The sequence below is a fragment of the Anguilla anguilla genome, chromosome 4, assembly GCF_013347855.1.
Source record: "Anguilla anguilla isolate fAngAng1 chromosome 4, fAngAng1.pri, whole genome shotgun sequence".
NCBI classification, from domain to species: domain Eukaryota; kingdom Metazoa; phylum Chordata; class Actinopteri; order Anguilliformes; family Anguillidae; genus Anguilla; species Anguilla anguilla.
In genome coordinates, this window is record NC_049204.1 from 65,716,684 (window position 1) to 65,735,451 (window position 18,768).

At 47.9% G+C, this 18,768-nt stretch overlaps 2 protein-coding genes across 5 annotated transcripts in view; one reads left to right on the forward strand and one right to left on the reverse strand.

Annotated features, from left to right (window-relative positions):
• Nucleotides 1-503: 503 nt before the first annotated feature.
• The window catches only part of LOC118225974 (E3 ubiquitin/ISG15 ligase TRIM25-like), a 487,938-nt gene continuing 469,673 nt past the window's right edge, over nucleotides 504-18,768 (reverse strand). The window contains exons 1-6 of one of the 2 annotated variants that reach the window (XM_035415160.1): nucleotides 4,315-4,945; nucleotides 3,625-3,720; nucleotides 3,151-3,384; nucleotides 2,827-2,989; nucleotides 2,580-2,630; nucleotides 504-1,748 (exon numbers count right to left, since the gene is read on the reverse strand). In XM_035415160.1, coding sequence (XP_035271051.1) covers nucleotides 1,240-1,748; nucleotides 2,580-2,630; nucleotides 2,827-2,989; nucleotides 3,151-3,384; nucleotides 3,625-3,720; nucleotides 4,315-4,905 — 1,644 coding nt within the window. In that variant the 5' untranslated portion in view covers nucleotides 4,906-4,945 and the 3' untranslated portion in view covers nucleotides 504-1,239. Of the gene's footprint in view, nucleotides 1,749-2,579; nucleotides 2,631-2,826; nucleotides 2,990-3,150; nucleotides 3,385-3,624; nucleotides 3,721-4,314; nucleotides 4,946-18,768 lie in introns of those variants that run through there. The other variant, XM_035415155.1, reaches the window with a different exon arrangement.
• adcyap1r1b (adenylate cyclase activating polypeptide 1b (pituitary) receptor type I) overlaps nucleotides 9,569-18,768 on the forward strand; it is a 37,381-nt gene continuing 28,181 nt past the window's right edge. Inside the window, exons 1-2 of one of the 3 annotated variants that reach the window (XM_035415205.1) lie at nucleotides 9,569-10,078; nucleotides 15,850-16,067. In XM_035415205.1, the coding sequence (XP_035271096.1) occupies nucleotides 16,020-16,067 (48 nt within the window). In that variant the 5' untranslated portion in view covers nucleotides 9,569-10,078; nucleotides 15,850-16,019. The remainder of the gene's footprint in view (nucleotides 10,079-15,849; nucleotides 16,068-18,768) is intronic. The other 2 variants (XM_035415207.1, XM_035415204.1) reach the window with 2 other exon arrangements.

Genomic DNA, 18,768 nt, shown 5'->3' on the forward strand with positions numbered 1-18,768 from the left:
TGCCATTTACAGCTTGTGATACTAATGACTCCACCAGTGCGTGCCAGTGGAATTACAATAATCCAGAATGAAGAGACAAAGACCCACTGTGGTGGTTAGAGTAGTCTAACACCTTACACCTTTTACAAATACAAAAAATGGACACCATCTCGCTGCAGTGTTATTCTCTACCTCTAAATACAGCCAGTCTTCCCTCTCTCTCATCCCAGATCACACAGTTTTACAGAGGATCCAACATCAACCTGAAACCCAGGATAGAGGGGCTGAGTGAATGTGGTCTGGACTCTGTGCAGGAGGGTCATTGTGTCAGAGACACTGTAGAAGGACAGAGTTCCTCAATTTCTCTTCACACCTCTGCCACCGAGCTGTCCCACAAATTTATGTAAGAGGGGAGAAAATAAAAAACATGTTTCTTACCTCGCTAAAAAGCCAGGGTAGAGAGACTCTGAGAACGAATGATAAATTTCTCTCTCTCCCCTCAGAGAATGTGGTCTGGGCAGTGCAGGGTTTGTAAAGGAGTTTTTATTGAAGGTCGAAAAGTCTTACAGAACAACACCCAACAAAACATACATGATACATGTATAACTTATTTGAATCATAGCACTTCTACTCTGTACTGAAATCAGCTTCTTAAAGACATGACAATAACCCATCCTATTTTAAGGCCAACCAGCGTCACATTGGTACGAAGGACACCTGAACATAAACTACAGAATGACTTTCTACAAACAGTGTGATCATTACAAAGCATTTATAAAATTCCCGTGTGGAAGAAGCAGAAATGAAAGCAGAGGATCCTATTTTCTAAACCCACATATTTACCGTCTTATTCCAGCTTTACCTCTCCAGTTTATGAACCCAGATTTTCAGATTTTTTTCTTTGGAATGGGCAGTAGTGTTTGTGGACCTGTCCACTTGGTGTCACATCCTCCTGCAATCCAGTGGAATATCTGGGACTGTCGATTATGTCAGGACGAGTTTGGAGGAATGACGTTGAAGTCTCTTCCAGTTATATTTTTCTTTTTCTTATTTTACATGATGTTCAAATAAAACTTTCTCTAAAAAAACACTTTAAAAAAATGTTGCGTCTGCTGTTAAATTAATGTTCCCAATGTTTGAGCCCCTCAACAGACCCTGAAATTTAATATTTTATTTACATCTCAGTATTTCACTGCAGTGTTTTTCTCTCACTCTGATTACATCTGATCTTCCCTCTGCCTCATCCCAGATCACACAGTTTTACAGAGGATCCAACCACCATAACCCAAACCCAGGATAGAGGGGCTGAGTGAATGTGGTCTGGACTCTGTGCAGGAGGGTCATTGTGTCAGAGACGCTGTAGAAGGACAGAGTTCCTGCCCCGTGATCCAGGTACACTCCTATTCTGGAGGAGGGGGGACCAGGGATTTCAGTTTCCTCCTTATTGTGCCAGAAAGAGTAACTGCCGGCATTACGGCGCAGACTCCAGGACTTGTTATTACATCCCAGAGCAGAGTCATCACTCCGCCCTTTCCTGCTGATCTCTTTATATGACACTGCTATTAAAACCCAATCCCCACTCCACTCAGCCTCCCAGTAACAGCGTCCAGACAGACCCTCTCTGCACAGCACTTGGGTCCAGCACTCAAATCTCTCTTGATGACCAGGATATGACTGGATCTTTTCCACACGGGTCACCTTTCTGTTCCCCTCAGACAGACGGAGGCGTTTATGCGCTGTGTTGGGGTCCAGAGTGAGCTGACAGCAATCTGATGGAAGAGAAGGTTAAGATTTAATATGATGACAGGTCTATCTAAAGTCTACCTATGATACAGTATATTTTTGTTTCTCATAGAGAGAGGCTGGTGTGTGTGTGTGTGTGTGTTTGTGAGTGTGTGTGCGTGTGTGTGTGCATGTGTGTGTGTGTGTGTGTGTGTGTGTGTGTGTATGTGTTTAAATAAATACTGAAATAAGCTCAGGCAGTGGTTATTGGCTCTCAGTAATTAACACTGGCCTGCCTGCTAAGTTACTGCTTAACCCTGTTTTCAGTTGTCACAGTTCCAGTACCTTTAATGGCCAAATCTGCAGTGGTGGTTTGCAGTTTCCCACAAACCCACTGTCCGTCAGGACACTAAGGTCAGTCTGACAGCCCTGTTTTTTTATCCTGGCCACGGCAGTAGAGCTTTGGCAGGAAATTCATTGCAGAAAATTGTAAATATGTGCACTTTACGGGATGCGTTACTTGGGGTGTAGCTCGTAGAGGACTATACATGAGCTCATGGGGCTCAGTGACATTGGCGGTTTGAATCCAGCTGCACTCTAAAGTTCTAAAAAAAAGTCCTAAAAAATATATGTATGTATATTGCCATCCAGGCAGTCACAAATTTGATTTTGAATTTTCTGCTTGATGGCTCTGGAAAATCCCAGGTGTGTGTGTGTGTGTGTGTGTGTGTGTGTGTGGGTGTGTGGGTGTGTGGGTGTGTGGGTGTTTGTGTGTGTGTGTGTGTGTGTGTGTGTGTGTGTGTGTGTGCGTGTGTGTGCGTGTGTGTGTGTGTGTGTGTGTGTGTGTCTCAGATGAGAGATTCAGAGCGAGCACTCACACTGTAAGAAATCCTCTCTGGTCCTGGGCTGTACAGCATGGATGTCTTTCACTGCAGGGACAGAGTGAGAGAAAAGGACAAAAAATAAATATATATATATATGCAGGGGGAGATTTAAGGATGATGTCGACACATGGATTTAGAATATCATACTCCATATATTTGCTCCAATGTATCATTGGTTCGGGGTGGAATAAAATTTGTTTAAAAAGAAAAAAGAAGGATTTTGCTCCTTAAAATTTTTAACAACCTGATTCAGAAATTTTGACCAGTTCCACCTTGCAGAAATCCTCCAGTTGCTCTTTTAGTTCAGAGACAGATTTTCTCACAGCCTCAAAAGAGATGTGTGGACTGACAGTGATGCTGGGTAAGTCTTCAGGTCCAGGAGGGACACAGAGAGACTGACAGCTCTGTAGACAGACAGACAGACAGACAGACAGACAGACAGAGAACAGTCTCAACTCAGATTCTTGTGTAGATGTCAGTAATAGATCAGTCTAAATGAGGAACATCCCTCACCATTTATGTACAATGTACATAGTGCTGACAGTTAGAGAGCCAGTGATGTTACCTGGAGGAAATGGATGTGATCCTCTGTGTGTGAAAGCTGCTCCAGCTCAGCGTCTCTCCTCCTCAGCTCAGAAATCTCCTGCTCCAGTCGCTCCAGGAGTCCTTCAGCCCGACTCAATTCAGCCTTCTCCTGTTCTCTGATCAGCTCTTTCACCTCAGAGCGCCTTCTCTCAATGGAGCGGATCAGCTCAGTAAAGATCCTCTCGCTGTCCTCCACTGCTGCCTGCGCAGAGCACTGTTAGGAGACACAGAGAGAGGAGGGCTGTACATTTTAACTAGGCCTTTCACTCAGCTCTTATTGGGACCCCAGACAGCCTGTTCACCACAGTGTGGCTCAGTGGGCTTGAGCCCCACAGGGCTGGAAAGTGGCCCAACACTGGGCTCCTCACTGACTGACTGGAGGAGAGCCCTGACTGAGCCCTGAAATGGCTCTTCCAGCAGCCAGCTGGTGTCTTCTCCTCTGGTCAGTACCCACCTTGAGTGACTCCACAGTCTGTCTCACATCCTGCAGCTCCTTCTCTCTCTCCTGGATTCTCTGCTGGAATTTCTTTTGTGTCACCCCCAGCTGCTTCTGTGGATAAATTGTTGTCCCTTCTTATTGTATATTGTGTTCATATTTATCAAATGCTACCATCATGTTTAAAACTAAACACAAAAAACATCTAATTGTCAGACCTATATCTGGTAAGTCTGATGGAGTGTATCCCTATTAAATTGTCCTTACATTGATAAAAACCCCTGGTCAAATAGTAATGTTATTTTGATTCAAGCAACCAGTAATTAAGCATGAAATACAATAACAGCTGAGGTCATTGTGTAGAAGTGTACTGGCCTTATATATAGAGCTTCTGAACTGTGTGAGTGAACTAGCTGCTCCAGCCGTGTTGATTCCCATTCAGGGAGTGAATATGGGGGTAGGGGTGTGAACAGAGCTGTCACAGAGAGCTGACTTCTGTTCACTTCCTGCTCTTACTGCTTTATCACGTGGACTTCACCCTTGGAAATCACTGTGTTGTTTATAAATCTTATAAATCAAGTTTATAAAGCATTTCAAAATGTAGCAACTTCATAAATATATTAAACAAACTGAATTAGACACAGGTCATAAGCCTACATTTTTTAGCAATAAACCATGAGTGTTATGCATAAGAGTTTCAGCCCTTACCTGTTTCTCAGTCCTTTCTGCTGTAGCTGAGACTGTTTTATGGCCACTGTGTTCATCCATCACACACAGCAGACAAATACACTGCTGATCAGTACGACAGTAAACCTCCAGCAGTTTGTCATGATGAGAGCAGATCTTCTCCTGCAGGTTTCCAGTGGCTTTGACCAGTTTGTGCTTCTTAAAGGCAGGAGATTCATAGTGAGGCTGGAGGTGAGTTTCACAGTAAGAGGCCAGACACACCAGACAGGACTTTGCAGCTTTGCGCTTTCTCCCAGTGCAGACATCACACGCCACGTCTCCAGGTCCAGCGTAACAGTGAGCAGGAGAAGCAGCTTGGAGTTCTGTCTTCTTCAGTTTCTCCACCACTTCAGCCAGCATAGTGTTTCTGCCCAGAACAGGCCTTGGAGTGAAGGTCTGTCTGCACTGGGGACAGCTGTAGACACCAGTAAGATCATCCTGATCCCAGCAGCCCTTAATACAGCCCATACAGAAACTGTGTCCACAGGGAATAGCCACCGGATCCTTCAGTAGATCCAGACAGATCGGACAGCTGAACTGGTCCTGATCCAGTAAAACTCCACCTTCAGCCATTTTACTGCTCACACTGACAGAGACTGAGTTAAGTTTCGTTTCTCAGAAACTGTGTGACAGAGAGAGTGGGAGTGACTTCCTGGTTCTGCCCACAGCTGCAGGAGGTGTGGTGTTGGAGTCAGGCCAGGCTGAGCAGAACAGGGAGTGTAGAGAGAGAGTAGACTTTCAGCTGCTTATAAAACACACAATGGGCCTCATTCACAAAATGTGTACATTCACATTTGATCATAAACTGTGCGTAAGAACATTTCCAAGAGAGCTCAAAGGGACATGTGAATCATTGTAAATACTTCTGTGTTGTTCAATAGTGGGGCAAGTATGCTGAGCTCTACTGATTACCATGCCCACACCAGAGCCTCAGGTCCCCTGCAGGGGACGAGACTGAATTGGCGGGTCCCCAGAGGACCCCGGAGAAGCCGCTGGACAGACTCCGTAGCCGCACGGGGGGACGGTGATCTTCGCCCCCGTCTGCAATCGATTAAAACGCAATCTCTCCGCGGCGGAACCGCGCGCCGCGCGGCGCGTTAGCGGGCGTGGGAGCGTTAGCGAGCCTGACTGCCTCAGGCACCCAGGGGACGAGGGCGTGGGGACGTCGGTGCGTCCTCACGCGCGCGCGGGCGGGCGCCGCCATTCCTGACTTAACGAGGGCTCCCTGGGCACACATCAAAAGCGTCCAATTAAGCACAATTAACAGCTCGTTAGCAATGCAGGAAGTGGACATGGTTACAGAGGAAGCCAAAATAGAGGGAATAGAGGAGGGGGAGGGGGAGGGGGGATGGGGGAGGGGGGTGTGGGTGGGCTCACTGGTGTAGCATTTGGTCGGCCAGAGACGTGGATTGGTCTCGGCTGGGCCGGCTGGTGGAGAGAGCACAAATCAGATACAGTCTGGATCAGTTGAAGAGCTCTAGTACTGAGCCTGCATCGCTGTTGTACTGACTCTGGATCAGTTGAAGAGCTCTAGTACTGAGCCTGCATCGCTGTTGTACTGACTCTGGATCAGTTGAAGAGCTCTAGTACTGAGCCTGCATCGCTGTTGTACTGACTCTGGATCAGTTGAAGAGCTCTAGTACTGAGCCTGCATCGCTGTTGTACTGACCCTGGATCAGTTGAAGAGCTCTAGTACTGAGCCTGTGCTGCTGTTGTACTGACTCTGGATCAGTTGAAGAGCTCTAGTACTGAGCTTTCATCGCTGTTGTACTGACTCTGGATCAGTTGAAGAGCTCTAGTACTGAGCCTGTGCTGCTGTTGTACTGACTCTGGATCAGTTGAAGAGCTCTAGTACTGAGCCTGCATCGCTGTTGTACTGACTCTGGATCAGTTGAAGAGCTCTAGTACTGAGCCTGTGCTGCTGTTGTACTGACAGCTGATTTCTGCTTCCTTTTCATTTTTTTCCAGTTGCTCTCCCCCACTGCACCAACATCGCTCTTGCAATTACACCCCCACGCCTCCATCCTGCTGCGCCCCCCCCCCCCCCCCACCATCCCCAGCCCCCGGAACTCCCACACCCCCAACCTCCTCCTCCTTCCATTGAAAATCAGTTCCCCAGCACTGAAATCTGGTCCCAGTTACCATGGTTACCCCATACTGCACCATATCATTTTCTACTTCCAGCAGGGAGGGGGGAGGGGGGGTCAGTTAATGATGTCACTCTGGGGGAGGGGGGGTGTGTGAACCGTGCTGAGCATATGAATGGACTCAGGCGGGAGCAAATGTTTACATTCATGCAGTACTGCAGATGACCACCTTTCGTCCTGGTTACTACGCTTGTATTATATCTATAATGAGTAAGCCTGTCAACCAAACAAAATAATAGTTGGTTAATCTTTTCGCCATTCGTTTAATTAATTCTGCAGGTTAATTGGGAAAATGTTACAGCTGCTGATTAACCACTGGTGTAAATATTCCTCGGAATCCGTTGCAAGCTGTAGGCCTGTTTCTCAGCTGGCTCTGCCCACTCTGATGCCCTTGCCCGTGCATCCAGGGACTCTGCCCTCATACACTGCTTTGCTGAAGAAGATCCAGGGCTCTCTCTCTCTTTTCAGTTTGGGGGTTGTTTGTATGTTCTTTAGTACCTTTCTGTGAATAAGCCTTTTTTCTTCATTTGGTGCAAACCGGGCGTCTGCTTCGTTGTGTTTGCAGCGGCTGTGCTGCAGCCGTAAACACCCAGGAGCGCGACTGCTGTGCCCCACCCTGGAGTTGAGGCGGCAACCTCTGAGACGCACGCGCCCAGTTCCCCCTGGCTGCTGCACTACGCGCTCCTGCTTGCTTTTGGGTCGTCTCCATCTCTGAAAGAGAGAGAGAGAGAGGGCAGGAGGGAACAGGCAAACACCTCCGTCCCTGATGCCTCCTTGCCCTCCTCTTCTCTTCCCTTGTTCCTGCGGGGACAGGAGGCCATTAGGGCCCAAACATAAGGATATGATCAGGGTTCTCCCGGGTTCTCCAGGGTTCTCCAGGGTTCTCCCGGGTTCTCCCGGGTTCTCCAGGGTTCTCCCAGGTTCTCCGGAGTGGAATTCACTCCACCTCCCTGCTTTATCATTCTGTTTTTCCGCCTTTGGTTTGTTTGATGAATAATTCTGTCAGAGTAGAAGTTGCTGTCAAGACTGTCAGGGAAAGAAAGAGTGTATTTTTAGGCGCTCTTTTGAAAAAGAGGCCCCCGGCCTCCCACGCACTTGCGTCATGGTTACCGAGCCGCCGCATGAACGTGCTTTGAAAAAAAAAAAAAAAAACTTTATTACTGGATGCGTGTCAGAGACATTCAGAACGCTGTGAGGCCCAAAACTCCAGAACTCTACACGAGGGACGAGACGAGACCTTTTTTGTGAGAGGGGAATAAAATCAGGAGGGAGGGAGGGAGAGAGTGAGGGAGAGAGAGAGAGAGAAAAACAAGAAACCCTGGAGAAGCAAGAAGGCGGCCTTTTTTGGAGCATTTGGAGCTGGAAGAATACACCTCTCACAGCATGCGGTGTGCTGCCCCCTAGAGGCCTGGAGCTCAGGTGAGTGAGAGTGTTCTCTTTTCTGTTTTTCATCACCTCTTCCGAAGCCCCCCCCCCCCCGCCCCCCACATCTTGTTCTGTAACACAGCAACGGGAACACCTCCGTCACCGTAGCAAAGAGACAGGGCGGAGCTGAGCCCTGTACCGGTGTTCAGTGGAACACCAGAACCCAGAACCCCCTCTCCTCTGCTCTCCCCCGCCTGGCGTGACAATTAAAAAGTCCCAAGGAAAGAGTTAAGGCATGTGCAGTAATGCATTCAGGCTCGCGCTGAAGGAGAATAAAGGGGAATTGAAATATTGTATTTTCTGCATGAGTTCTGTCAGCAGAACACAGGAGCTGAGGTGGAAATTACTTAAAGGTGATATTCTTCTTTTTTTCCCCCACAGTGATACGAACACTGCAGGGCGGCACGGCGGTGCAGTGGGTAGCACTGTCGCCACACAGCAAGAGGGCTGCGGGTTCGAGTCTCGGCTTGGGGCCTTTCCGTGTGGAGTTGGCATGTTCTCCCCGTGTCCGCGTGGGTTTGCTCCGGGTACTCCGGTGTCCTCCCACAGTCCAAAGATATGCAGGTAGGCAGATTCTAAATTTCCCATAGGTATGAGTGCGTGAATGACCCCCCCCCCCCCCCCCCCCAAATGCTGAACCAGTGTTTCCCAGCTCCCGGGCTGTTCTAGACTACGCAGAACAGGACACCGAGACCTCATCGGTTGGTCGTCTCAAAATATCCTAAATTGCTGTTTTCCCTAAAAATTCGGCCCAGATTTTCAGAACGCAGGAAGGCATACAAAGTGTGCATGAGGGCAAAGACGTACGGAAAGCCAAATATTTAGGCCTGGTGGCGTAAATTCATTCTGAATTAACATATGCATATCATATCATATCATATGCATAGAGCCCCTCCCCCTGTCCCACGATCCCTTTGACTGGTTAAGTACAATGTGGAAAAAAAAGTATTATGATAAATAAATAAATAAATAAATAAATAAATAAATAAATAAATAAATAAATAAATAAATAACACCGTTGCTTTAATAAACACTTGTAATATTGGCAAGGGACTGAGATGAGTAACAGTATCTCCTCGGTGACTGCGGCAGTAGCTGCCTGTTCAGACACAAACCACGCAAATTGCCCGATCGTATAATGGAAAGACAAAGCTACCTACTAAGCAAATTCATTACGTGTTGCCTGTTAAAAGGACAAAATTGATTCCTTCCTCACCGCCTCCGCGTCCCCCGGGCCTTCTCCAAGGTGCTGAAATCCACGATCGATCTTTACCTTTTACCTGGGCGTATTCCATCTTAACTTTACCTGTAGCCTACAGTCATTCTGACGTTTATTATTGTTATTATAGTAATAGTAGTAGTAGCAGTAGTTCAGTAGCCTGAGACTGCTGAAGGTTATTCAAGGTAGCGAAATTTTTCTTTTGACAAATTTCTCTTCGGGCCTTCCTGCATCGTCCACCACTTTCCCAAGCCCTTTTAATCAGTTTCTCGCTACTTAGCGCAGCTTGCTTACGCAGCACTGGGCACGTTTCTGCTGCTTGTCTGGTAAATAGACTATTGCAGTCAGGACGGTCGTTTGGGGGAGTTGGGGGTGCACGCAGCCGAAGAGAGCAAAGCAGGGAATATAAACTCGAGCTCGCGCTCCTCACTGTAAACCGAACGCTCACACCTTCTGCCCGGCTAATAGCGACAGCGCTCTCTCATTGGCTGTGGTCCCAGGCACGTACCAGACGCTACGGAGGCGTGTTCGAACTGCAGGCTCGCAATGAAATGAGGAGCATCGTGCGGGAGAAGCGAAGTGAACTAGTTTATAGAAATGTACGTCACTTAGATACAATGTTTTTCTGACCCCAGCGCGGAAATATTTCCGAACAAATCCGATGTGAGTAACCAACCACAGACGAATTGCGCTTCATGGACATCAATCCTACGTTGCGGGTCTGACATTCACACTTTATGTTTTTGTGTCAGGCTATCTTCCTCCAGGAAAGCTTCAGCGCATGAAAAAATCCCAACTTCTGCAATAACTGAAAAATAAATACCAGTGACCCCCGAAGAAGCGCGCGTCAAATCGGTCTCTTGTCGGACACTCCGCATTCTAAGGAATATGTGCTACGTGTGAATGAACTCCCTTCCGAGGTGTCATTTAGGAACGTCATTTCGCCATTGCGATGGTAAGAATACCGCTTCTCTTTTCTCCAGCAGTCTAATTAAAAGGTCAGTTGCCATTTCGTGTCAACCAAATCAAGATATATGTTTTATTTGTTTGGGTGATGTCTGTTCTGTCTTCTAAGACGTGACGGGCTCAGCGATCGACCCGTGAGACCGCGCGTTCCACAGCATCGTAATGACCGTGATTCTAGGGATATAGACGCTTGGCGAAGTCTTAATAGCGGAACGGTGCATTGTAAGCCAGATTGATTTCTGCACATTGTGGCAGGTAGTTGCGTTCGTCAGAGAATGTTGGGGAAGATTAAACGTATCAACACGTTGAAGAGAAATATTGCAAATACACGTGTCGCCTACCTGATTTATTAGCAGCAGCCTCTAAAATATAAAATGAAATTATTACAATTACTACTACTACTACTAATAATAATAATAATAGCAAAAACAAAACATTAAATTAAGTGTGTGCAGCAGGGGTCCGCTAAACCCCGGTGAAAGACCATATCTCGAGGGAAGACTTGATTTAATTGCTTAATTCATTAAATATGCAGTGTGTTTTTCTGTGTGCGAACCGCTGCAATACGTGGGAAAACATCGCGAACCGTAGTGAGAAGGGGTCGCGTGACACCCGTCCGAATGCTGCGTTAATCAAAAATCTGTAATGGCGTAACACGACGGGACAGCGGGACACGACGGGCGGCCGCAGTGCGTGGTCCTCGCTGTGCGCCATTCAGTCACCTTCGGATGCAGGTGCGATTGTTGTCAATCGAGGGGGAGAAGAGCGCACCGTTTCCAGTCGGTCGTGTGGAGATGTACGGAAGATAAGTCGATAAAAACATGCTTCTAGATCAGGCTGTTGAAATTTTATGATGTAGCCCTTTTGCGTGCCCGAATCATCCCATCGCAAAGGTGTGGACGAGACAAATACGGTCATTCAACTTATGTTTATGAAAAGGGTTTCATGAATGCATGAAGTAGAAGTGCTTCTGTTTCTTACACAGAGAAATCCATTCAAGTTGCTTTGCTGTTGCACCACACCCTAAATCCTATCACATCACCAAACCCTTCCATGTTTTCATGACAAATTTGTGGTAAGGGAAATGCTTGAAGTGATAAGTGAAATGAGTGTGCGTGTGTGAGTGTACGTGTGTGAGTGCGTGCAAGTGTGTGCGAGTGTGTGTGTGTGTCTGTGTGTGTGAGAGTGCGTGAGTGAGTGAGTGAGTGAGCGAGCGGGCGGGCATGTGTGTGTGCATAATTATTGTTATTTTTCAGTGCTTTTGTTTTCCCCCAGCTGTTTCTAAATGGTTTTTGGTGTTTGCAGGTAGTATGGTATTGCAACACTGGGAAGTGATAACATGCAAATGCATCCATATTCCTAACAACTGCACAGGCCCAGAGAGTCACTGGCTCTCCTGTAGTACTGTGTGCCCTGTAGGGTGTAGAATATTCACTGGCTCTCCTGTAGTATTGTGTGGCCTGTAGAGTGTAGAATAGTCACTGGCTCTTCTGTAGTTCTGTGTGGCCTGTAGGGTGTAGACTAGTCACTGGCTCTTCTGTAGTTCTGTGTGGCCTGTAGGGTGTAGAATAGTCACTGGCTCTCCTGTGGTACTGTGTGGCCTATAGGGTGTAAAATAGTCGCTGGCTCTCCTCTAGTACTGTGTGGCCTGTAGGATGTAGAATAGTCACTGGCTCTCCTGTAGTACTGTGTGTGGCCTACCCTGTAGAGTGTTTAAAAAAAAAAAAAATCCTAGCTGAAGCAAACAGGATGAAAATGATAGGGGCCGTGTTTATCCTAATTCCCTCTGAGTGCATTTTTGACATCTGGCCACTTGTATAAACACTGCTGAGGTACAGTCCTGGAAGCTCATACCAGGACCAGACGGAGAACAAGTGGAAAAATAGACTGGTCCGGAAATATGATGCTGACAGAATAATAATAATAATAATAATAATAATAATAATCATCATCATCATCATCATCATCATCATCATCATCATCAGCATTGATTTCTTTCCTCAGAAACTCCTCTACGTTAGGGGAAGCCAACCCTGTTCCTGGAGATCTACCATCCTGTCGTTTTTCACTCCAACCCTAACAAAGCACACTTCACTCAACAGCTAGAGATCTCTTTCAGCTGCTAATTAGTAGAGTCAGGTGTGTGTTGTTAAAGTTGGTGTTAAAACCTACAGGATGGTAGATCTCCAGGAACAGGGTTGGGCAACCCTGCTCTATGCCTTTCACACAAGGTGCTTTATAGATTATAGAGATTTATAGATCAGTGCCAGTGTAAGTCCTACCAAGGTCTTCAGGATTACTGCAGTATTATTTCAGGGGGGTCGGTACTTGGAGGGGAGGGGGCTTTGTAAATCTCAAAAGCTACAGATACACGTTTCTTCTCCCAAAGTAACTGAATTAAATCCTGGCACTGTTCAGAATGCCAAATGACAAGCTATGCTTCACACAGGCACATACCGTGAAAGGGAGATACAGAATGTGTTCTATAAATAATTAAACAGGAGAGTAACAGCATTTTGCATATTAATGCGGTGGGATGTTTTGTTTTGTTTTCTTTTTGGTTTTTCTTTTTTTTTTGGTTGGCTGTGATTAATTGTTTGAAGCTGTGAAGCGTTCGGGTGCGCAGGAAGACTTCCAGGAAAGCCATTATGACTGTAATGTGCCATGTAGCAAAGCCAGGGACAATCGTAAAAAGTGTAGTGTAGAGGAAACACGACTATTAAAAAAAAAAAAAAGAAAAAAAGAAAAATTCAATTTAACAGCAGTGGAAATATCTGGCTCTGCAATGGATACTTTTTGATAGTTTTCACCCGTGCTTTTGGCTGTGTTCCTGCCAGGGTTCAGACTGGTCGTGACGTATTCAATTTAATCTTGAACTTCGACCCCCAAAAAGGACGATGTTCGGTATTCTAGAATTCAGAGTGTCTGCTTTCGTGATGTCATACTCTGCCATTTATGCCCCGCCTCCCGAGTTTTGAACTCCACGGTGGCCAATCACTGTGAGCGCTCTCGGTCAAGCCCCGCCCCCTCATGATTGTGGGTTCACTGTAAGTAGCGTCACCTCGCAGGAGGTTGCCTTAACTTCCCAGAAAGCAGAAAGAGACAGCCAATAAAATGCATATATATAATATGATGATGTAAGACAGGACTGCCCAACCCTGTTTCTGGAGATCTGCTGTCCTGAAGGTTTTCATTTCAACCCTAATTTTGCCAAACTGATTCTATTATTTAGTAGCTTGACGAGATCTCTGGCTGTTGAATGAGGTGATCTTTGCTAGGGTTGTAATGAAGATCTCCAGGATGGTAGATCTCCATGAACAGGGTTAGCGCCTGGTTGAGATACAGGTTAGCCATGGAGTTAGCGCATGGTTGAGATACAGGTTAGCCGCGGAGTTAGTGCCTGGTTGAGATACAGGTTAGCCGCGGAGTTAGCGCCGCCGCGGAGCTGCTTTGGGCCGGGTTTAGCCTTATTTGGGGCCGCGGGTGAGGCGGTTAGAGAGCGCAGTGACGCTAACGGCTCCATCTGCGCGAGTCTGCTCTGTCCCTGTGCCCGGAGGTTGGCATGGCAACACGCACGCCTCTTTCCCGCCATTCTGAGAACCTCCATTTAACAAGGTTTGCCAAAAAAAAAAAAAAAATCTCCATCTCTCCAATCGTTCGATGATGGATTTCCTCGTCTCCCACATTGGAAAAACATCAATTTTGATTTTACTGCAGAATTAGTTTTTAATTCTCCCCTCCACTTTCTCTCTCTCTCCCTCCCACTCCCTCTCTCTGTTCCTCTTTCTCCTCTTCCTTTCTCTCTCGCACTCTGTCTCTCTCGCTTTCTGTCTCTCTCTTTCACACTCTGTCCCCTCCCTCTCTCTGTCTCTCTTTCTCTCCCTTTCCCCTCTCTCTCTCCTCTTCCTCTCTCCCTTTCCCCTCTCTCTCCTCTTCCCCCTCTCTCTCTCCCTCCCACTTCCTCTCTGTTTCTCTTTCTCTCCTTTTCCCCTCTCTCTCCCTTTCCCCTCTCTCTCTCTCTCTCTCGTATACTGTTTTATGCAGTGTTAATCACAGGATAGCTCTCCTTAGGCGGTGTCATGGCAGTCCAATCCCACCTACATCCGTTAAACTAGCCGGATGTTTACTGGACCAGTTCTGATTAAGCACCTAGGTGCAGTTCCACCCCCCTTCCCCATGGTCCAAATCCAGAGCCATATGGTGAGTCAGATTTTTATGATTAGCCATTAGCCACTTCTCCTGGCGCCGTTTGACCAGGTGGAGATTCTGCTGTGATTCATGCCCAGGGCTGAGCATTAATTAATGCAGGTGATGATCACTGGCTTCCTCTGCTTGAATCATGATCTCGCACAGGTAGGTATTCTGTTGGTTGTACTGCCGCAGGGGTCTGCTCAATGCTCATTTAAACTGAATAAAGCTGTTGGGGTTCAGACCAGAACCCCCCCCACCCCCCCCCCCACCTCCAATTCCTAATGACTCTGCCAAGTCCCCCCATCACTGCACCCTCCCCCCCCCCCATCACTCACACTCTGGAATATCTGGAAAGGGATTTTCTGCAATATGAATGGTTCTAATAAGCTTTAGCCAGCATCATGCAGCATGTCATCGGTTGGGGCTGGACTGAATCATCACTCATCATTTGTCGCCCCGCTTACGTGGACCGTGATTGGTCGGAATAAATGATTCAGCGTTGGTTTGTTAGCCAATCAAAGCTGAAGATGTTGGGCTGACGTACCTCACGTCACAGCCCGGTCGGGCTCGTTGTACCTCCACTCCAAATGGGCCGGGCTGATGACTCCTTGATGTGAGCCAATCACTGTGTTCCGCTGTGGGGAACAAGAGCTTCTGATTGGCTCAGACAAGTCAGGTGATTGATAGTGGGCACCGTAGCTCCGCCCCAGCGTCGGGGTCATTGACCTGCAATTTTGCATTTCCCTTCATCTCCTACAATTACTGCAGACTGCAGAGGGTATTAGAACCCCCCATATAACCCCGCGACCCCCAGTCTATTTGCGGGTGGGTTTTAAGCAGAGAATGTGGTTTGTGTGGCGGGGGGGGTTGGGGGGGTTGGTGGGGGGGCGGCGGGGCTTGTGTGTGTTCCCCTGCTAACAGCTGCATTGTCTCAGACATTCCCTACACTTGCTGAAAGAGACGCTCGCACCTGATTGGATTAAATGTCACACATCAAAGAGGACAGAAACACTGGCATGGTGACGCGTCGTGCTTGCTCGCTGTGTGTGTGTGTGTGTGTGTGTGTGTGTGTGTGCGTGTGCGTGTGCGTGTGCGTGTGCGTGTGCGTGTGCGTGTGCGTGTGCGTGTGTGAAGTCTATCTCATTGTTTCCTGGCTGCTTTTCTGTTGCCATTTCTATTTCCCCGTGTCAGACTACGATATTGAGCTGTCAATCACTTGACTTACCTGAGCCAATTGCATTCCTGAGTAATGACCATGTATACTGTACCTACTTACCTACTGTAGAGCACACACACACAATCTCTCTCTCTCACACACACTCACACTCTCTCTCTCTCTCTCTCTCTCTCTTTCACACACACACACACACACACATAAACACACGCACACACACACTCTCTCACTCTCACACACACACACTCTCTCACACGCACACACACATTCTCTTGCACACACACATTCTCTTACACACACACCCACACACACACACACACACACTCTCTCTCTCTCTCTCTCACACACACACACACACACACACGCACACACTGACGCTCTGTTCTGTATTGCAGGTGTGATGATGTCAGTAGAGCAGTGGCAGTAATCCCTGCACACTCTACCCACCTCTGCCTGTCTACACGGAGCAGCACTGAGCAGCACCGAGCAGCACCGAGCAGCACTGAGCAGCAAGGAGCAGCACTGAGCAGCACCGAGCAGCACTGAGCAGCACGGAGGCCTCAGCATGGCCTCTACAGCAGTGCTCATCAGCACCCTACTGCTGCTGCCTCTGGTGAGTGTGTGTATGCCTGTGTGTGTGTGTGTGTGTGTGTGTATGTATGAGAGAGTGTGTGAGTGTGTGTATACCTGTGTGTGTGTGTGTGTGTGTGTGTATGTATGAGAGAGTGTGTGAGTGTGTGTATACCTGTGTGTGTGTGTGTGTGTATGAGAGAGTGTGTGAGTGTGTATATACCTGTGTGTGTGTGACAGAGTGTGTGAGTGTGTATACCTGTGTGTGTGTGTGTGTGTGTGTGTATACCTGTGTGTGAGTGTGTGTGTACCTGTGTATGAGAGAGTGTGTGAGTGTGTATGTACCTGTGTGTATATACGTATTTGCGTGTGAATGTGTTTGTGTTTATGCTTACCAGAGTGAGTGACAAAAATAATCACTTGATTAGAGGTGATTCATGTGGAAAAATTCTCGACTCTAGAACACAGGTAAAACAGAGACAGGAAGAGGTGGGGTGAGACAGATCTGTGCAGGTGAGGAGGCAGTGTTCAGGTAAAGGTGACACTAGAACACAGGTAAAACAGAGACAGAAAGAGGTGGGGTGAGACAGATCTGTGCAGGAGAGGAGGGAGTGTTCAGGTAAAGGTGACACTAGAACACAGGTAAAACAGAGACAGAAAGAGGTGGGGTGAGACAGATCTGTGCAGGAGAGGAGGGAGTGTTCAGGTAAAGGTGACACTAGAACACAGGTAAAACAGAGACAGAAAGAGGTGGGGTGAGACAGATCTGTGCAGGAGAGGAGGGAGTGTTCAGGTAAAGGTGACACTAGAACACAGGTAAAACAGAGACAGAAAGAGGCGGGGTGAGACAGATCTGTGCAGGAGAGGAGGGAGTGTTCAGGTAAAGGTGACACTAGAACACAGGTAAAACAGAGACAGAAAGAGGCGGGGTGAGACAGATCTGTGCAGGAGAGGAGGGAGTGTTCAGGTAAAGGTGACACTAGAACACAGGTAAAACAGAGACAGAAGTAAAGGGTTTTGGCCTACAGGAGGGAGAGGTTCACCTGACTGTCAAAGCAACTCGCCACAGTAAAACAGTTTTTTCTTTTTGTCCAGAATTACAAAAATAAAATTCCCTTCAAACACAACTGAATTTCCTTCCAAGCTAGGGATTATCATAACCTTAAAAAAATTTCTAAATTTAAAAAATAATAATCCACAAACACTTTACCATAGCCAATCCACAAACACTTTACCATGACCAACACCAAAATAGTTTACCGCAGCCAACACACAAACACTTTACCATAGCCAATCCACAAACGCTGTATCATTGCCAATGCAGCAAGCCAGGCCCATTTCCCCTCATACACATCAGTGCTGTGATAAAAAGCTGTGAAGTGTCCTTAATAAAACTTGCAGCTTGACACATTTTGGCGTGCTGTAAAAAAAAAAGAAAGAAAAGGAAGATGGATGGAAAAAAGAGAACAATGGAAAAGGCAAATAAAAGGGAGAAAAAGAAAGAAAAGTCAAAGAAAGAAAGATGACAGATGAATGATAGGTAGAGTTCTGGGTGGTTTTCCGTATCTTGGCAACCAAACCCCCCCCCCCCCCCCCCCCCCCCGCCACGGCTGTGCCATCCGTAGATACATGCACAGTTATTCAGCTTACTTTCATTCTGTCCCTGCTTCACCCTCACCCTCACCCTCACCCTCACCCTCACCCTCACCCTCACGCGCTGGTGCGGAAATGTGTGAACCATGCCAGGAGAAAGGGAGGGAGGGAGAGAGAGAATGAGAGGGGGAGAGTGAGAGAGAGGGAGAGAGCATGATAGGGAGAGAGAGAGACAGAAAGAGAGTGAGGGAGAGGGAGTGAGAAAGACAGAGAGAGAGTGAGAGGGGGAGACAGAGAGAGAGAGAGTGAGAGAGTGAGAAAGACAGAGAGAGAGTGAGAGAGGGGGAGAGAGACAGAGAGAGAGAGAGTGAGGGGGGGAGACAGAGAGAGAGTGAGAAAGACAGAGAGAGAGGGGGGGAGAGACAGAGAGAGACATAGAGAGAGTGAGAGAGGGGGGAGAGACAGAGAGAGAGAGAGAGAGAGGGGGGGAGACAGAGAGAGAGAGAGAGTGTGTCAGTGGGAGCAGGCAGCTGTAGTCTGTGTGCTGTAGCTTCCTCAGTAAAAGCCTGTTGAGGGCCGGCCTGGCGGGGTTCTGAGTCTGAATCTGAGTTCCCTTCATTTCTCATTTTTTCTCTCAGACCACACAAGTGGTGAGCCCCCCCCCCCCCCCCCCCGACCCCCCCACCGAGGCTGAATGCTAAACGCTGCTGTCACTCCTCCTGGTGGGGGGTGGATGGGGGGGTATGTTCAGAGCTCAGTGTACCCTCCCACCCAGACCCAGGCCAGCTCAGGGTCCAGGCTCGTTTAAGCGAATCGCCACGGCAACGCTGACGGTTGGACAGAAAGGTCCCGGGGTGTGCGACTGGTCCGGTCTGCTCGCGTGTAACGATGGGGCCGATGGCCGCTCTCCCTGGCGCACCCCCGGGGGGGGGGGGGGGGGGGCAATGGGCTCCGTTATGGCTGAGTACATGCCCCTGGGCAGCGGGACGGGAGAGACCGGGGTCAGGGGTCAGAGGTCAGCTCCGAGCCAGAGAGATCACCTGTGATTGATGTTTACATCAGAGCGCGCGTTCTGAGAGATCACCTGTAATGCGTTACAAAACAGTGCTTAAGTGAGATCAGCTGTTATTAACGATTTTTTTTTTGCGTCA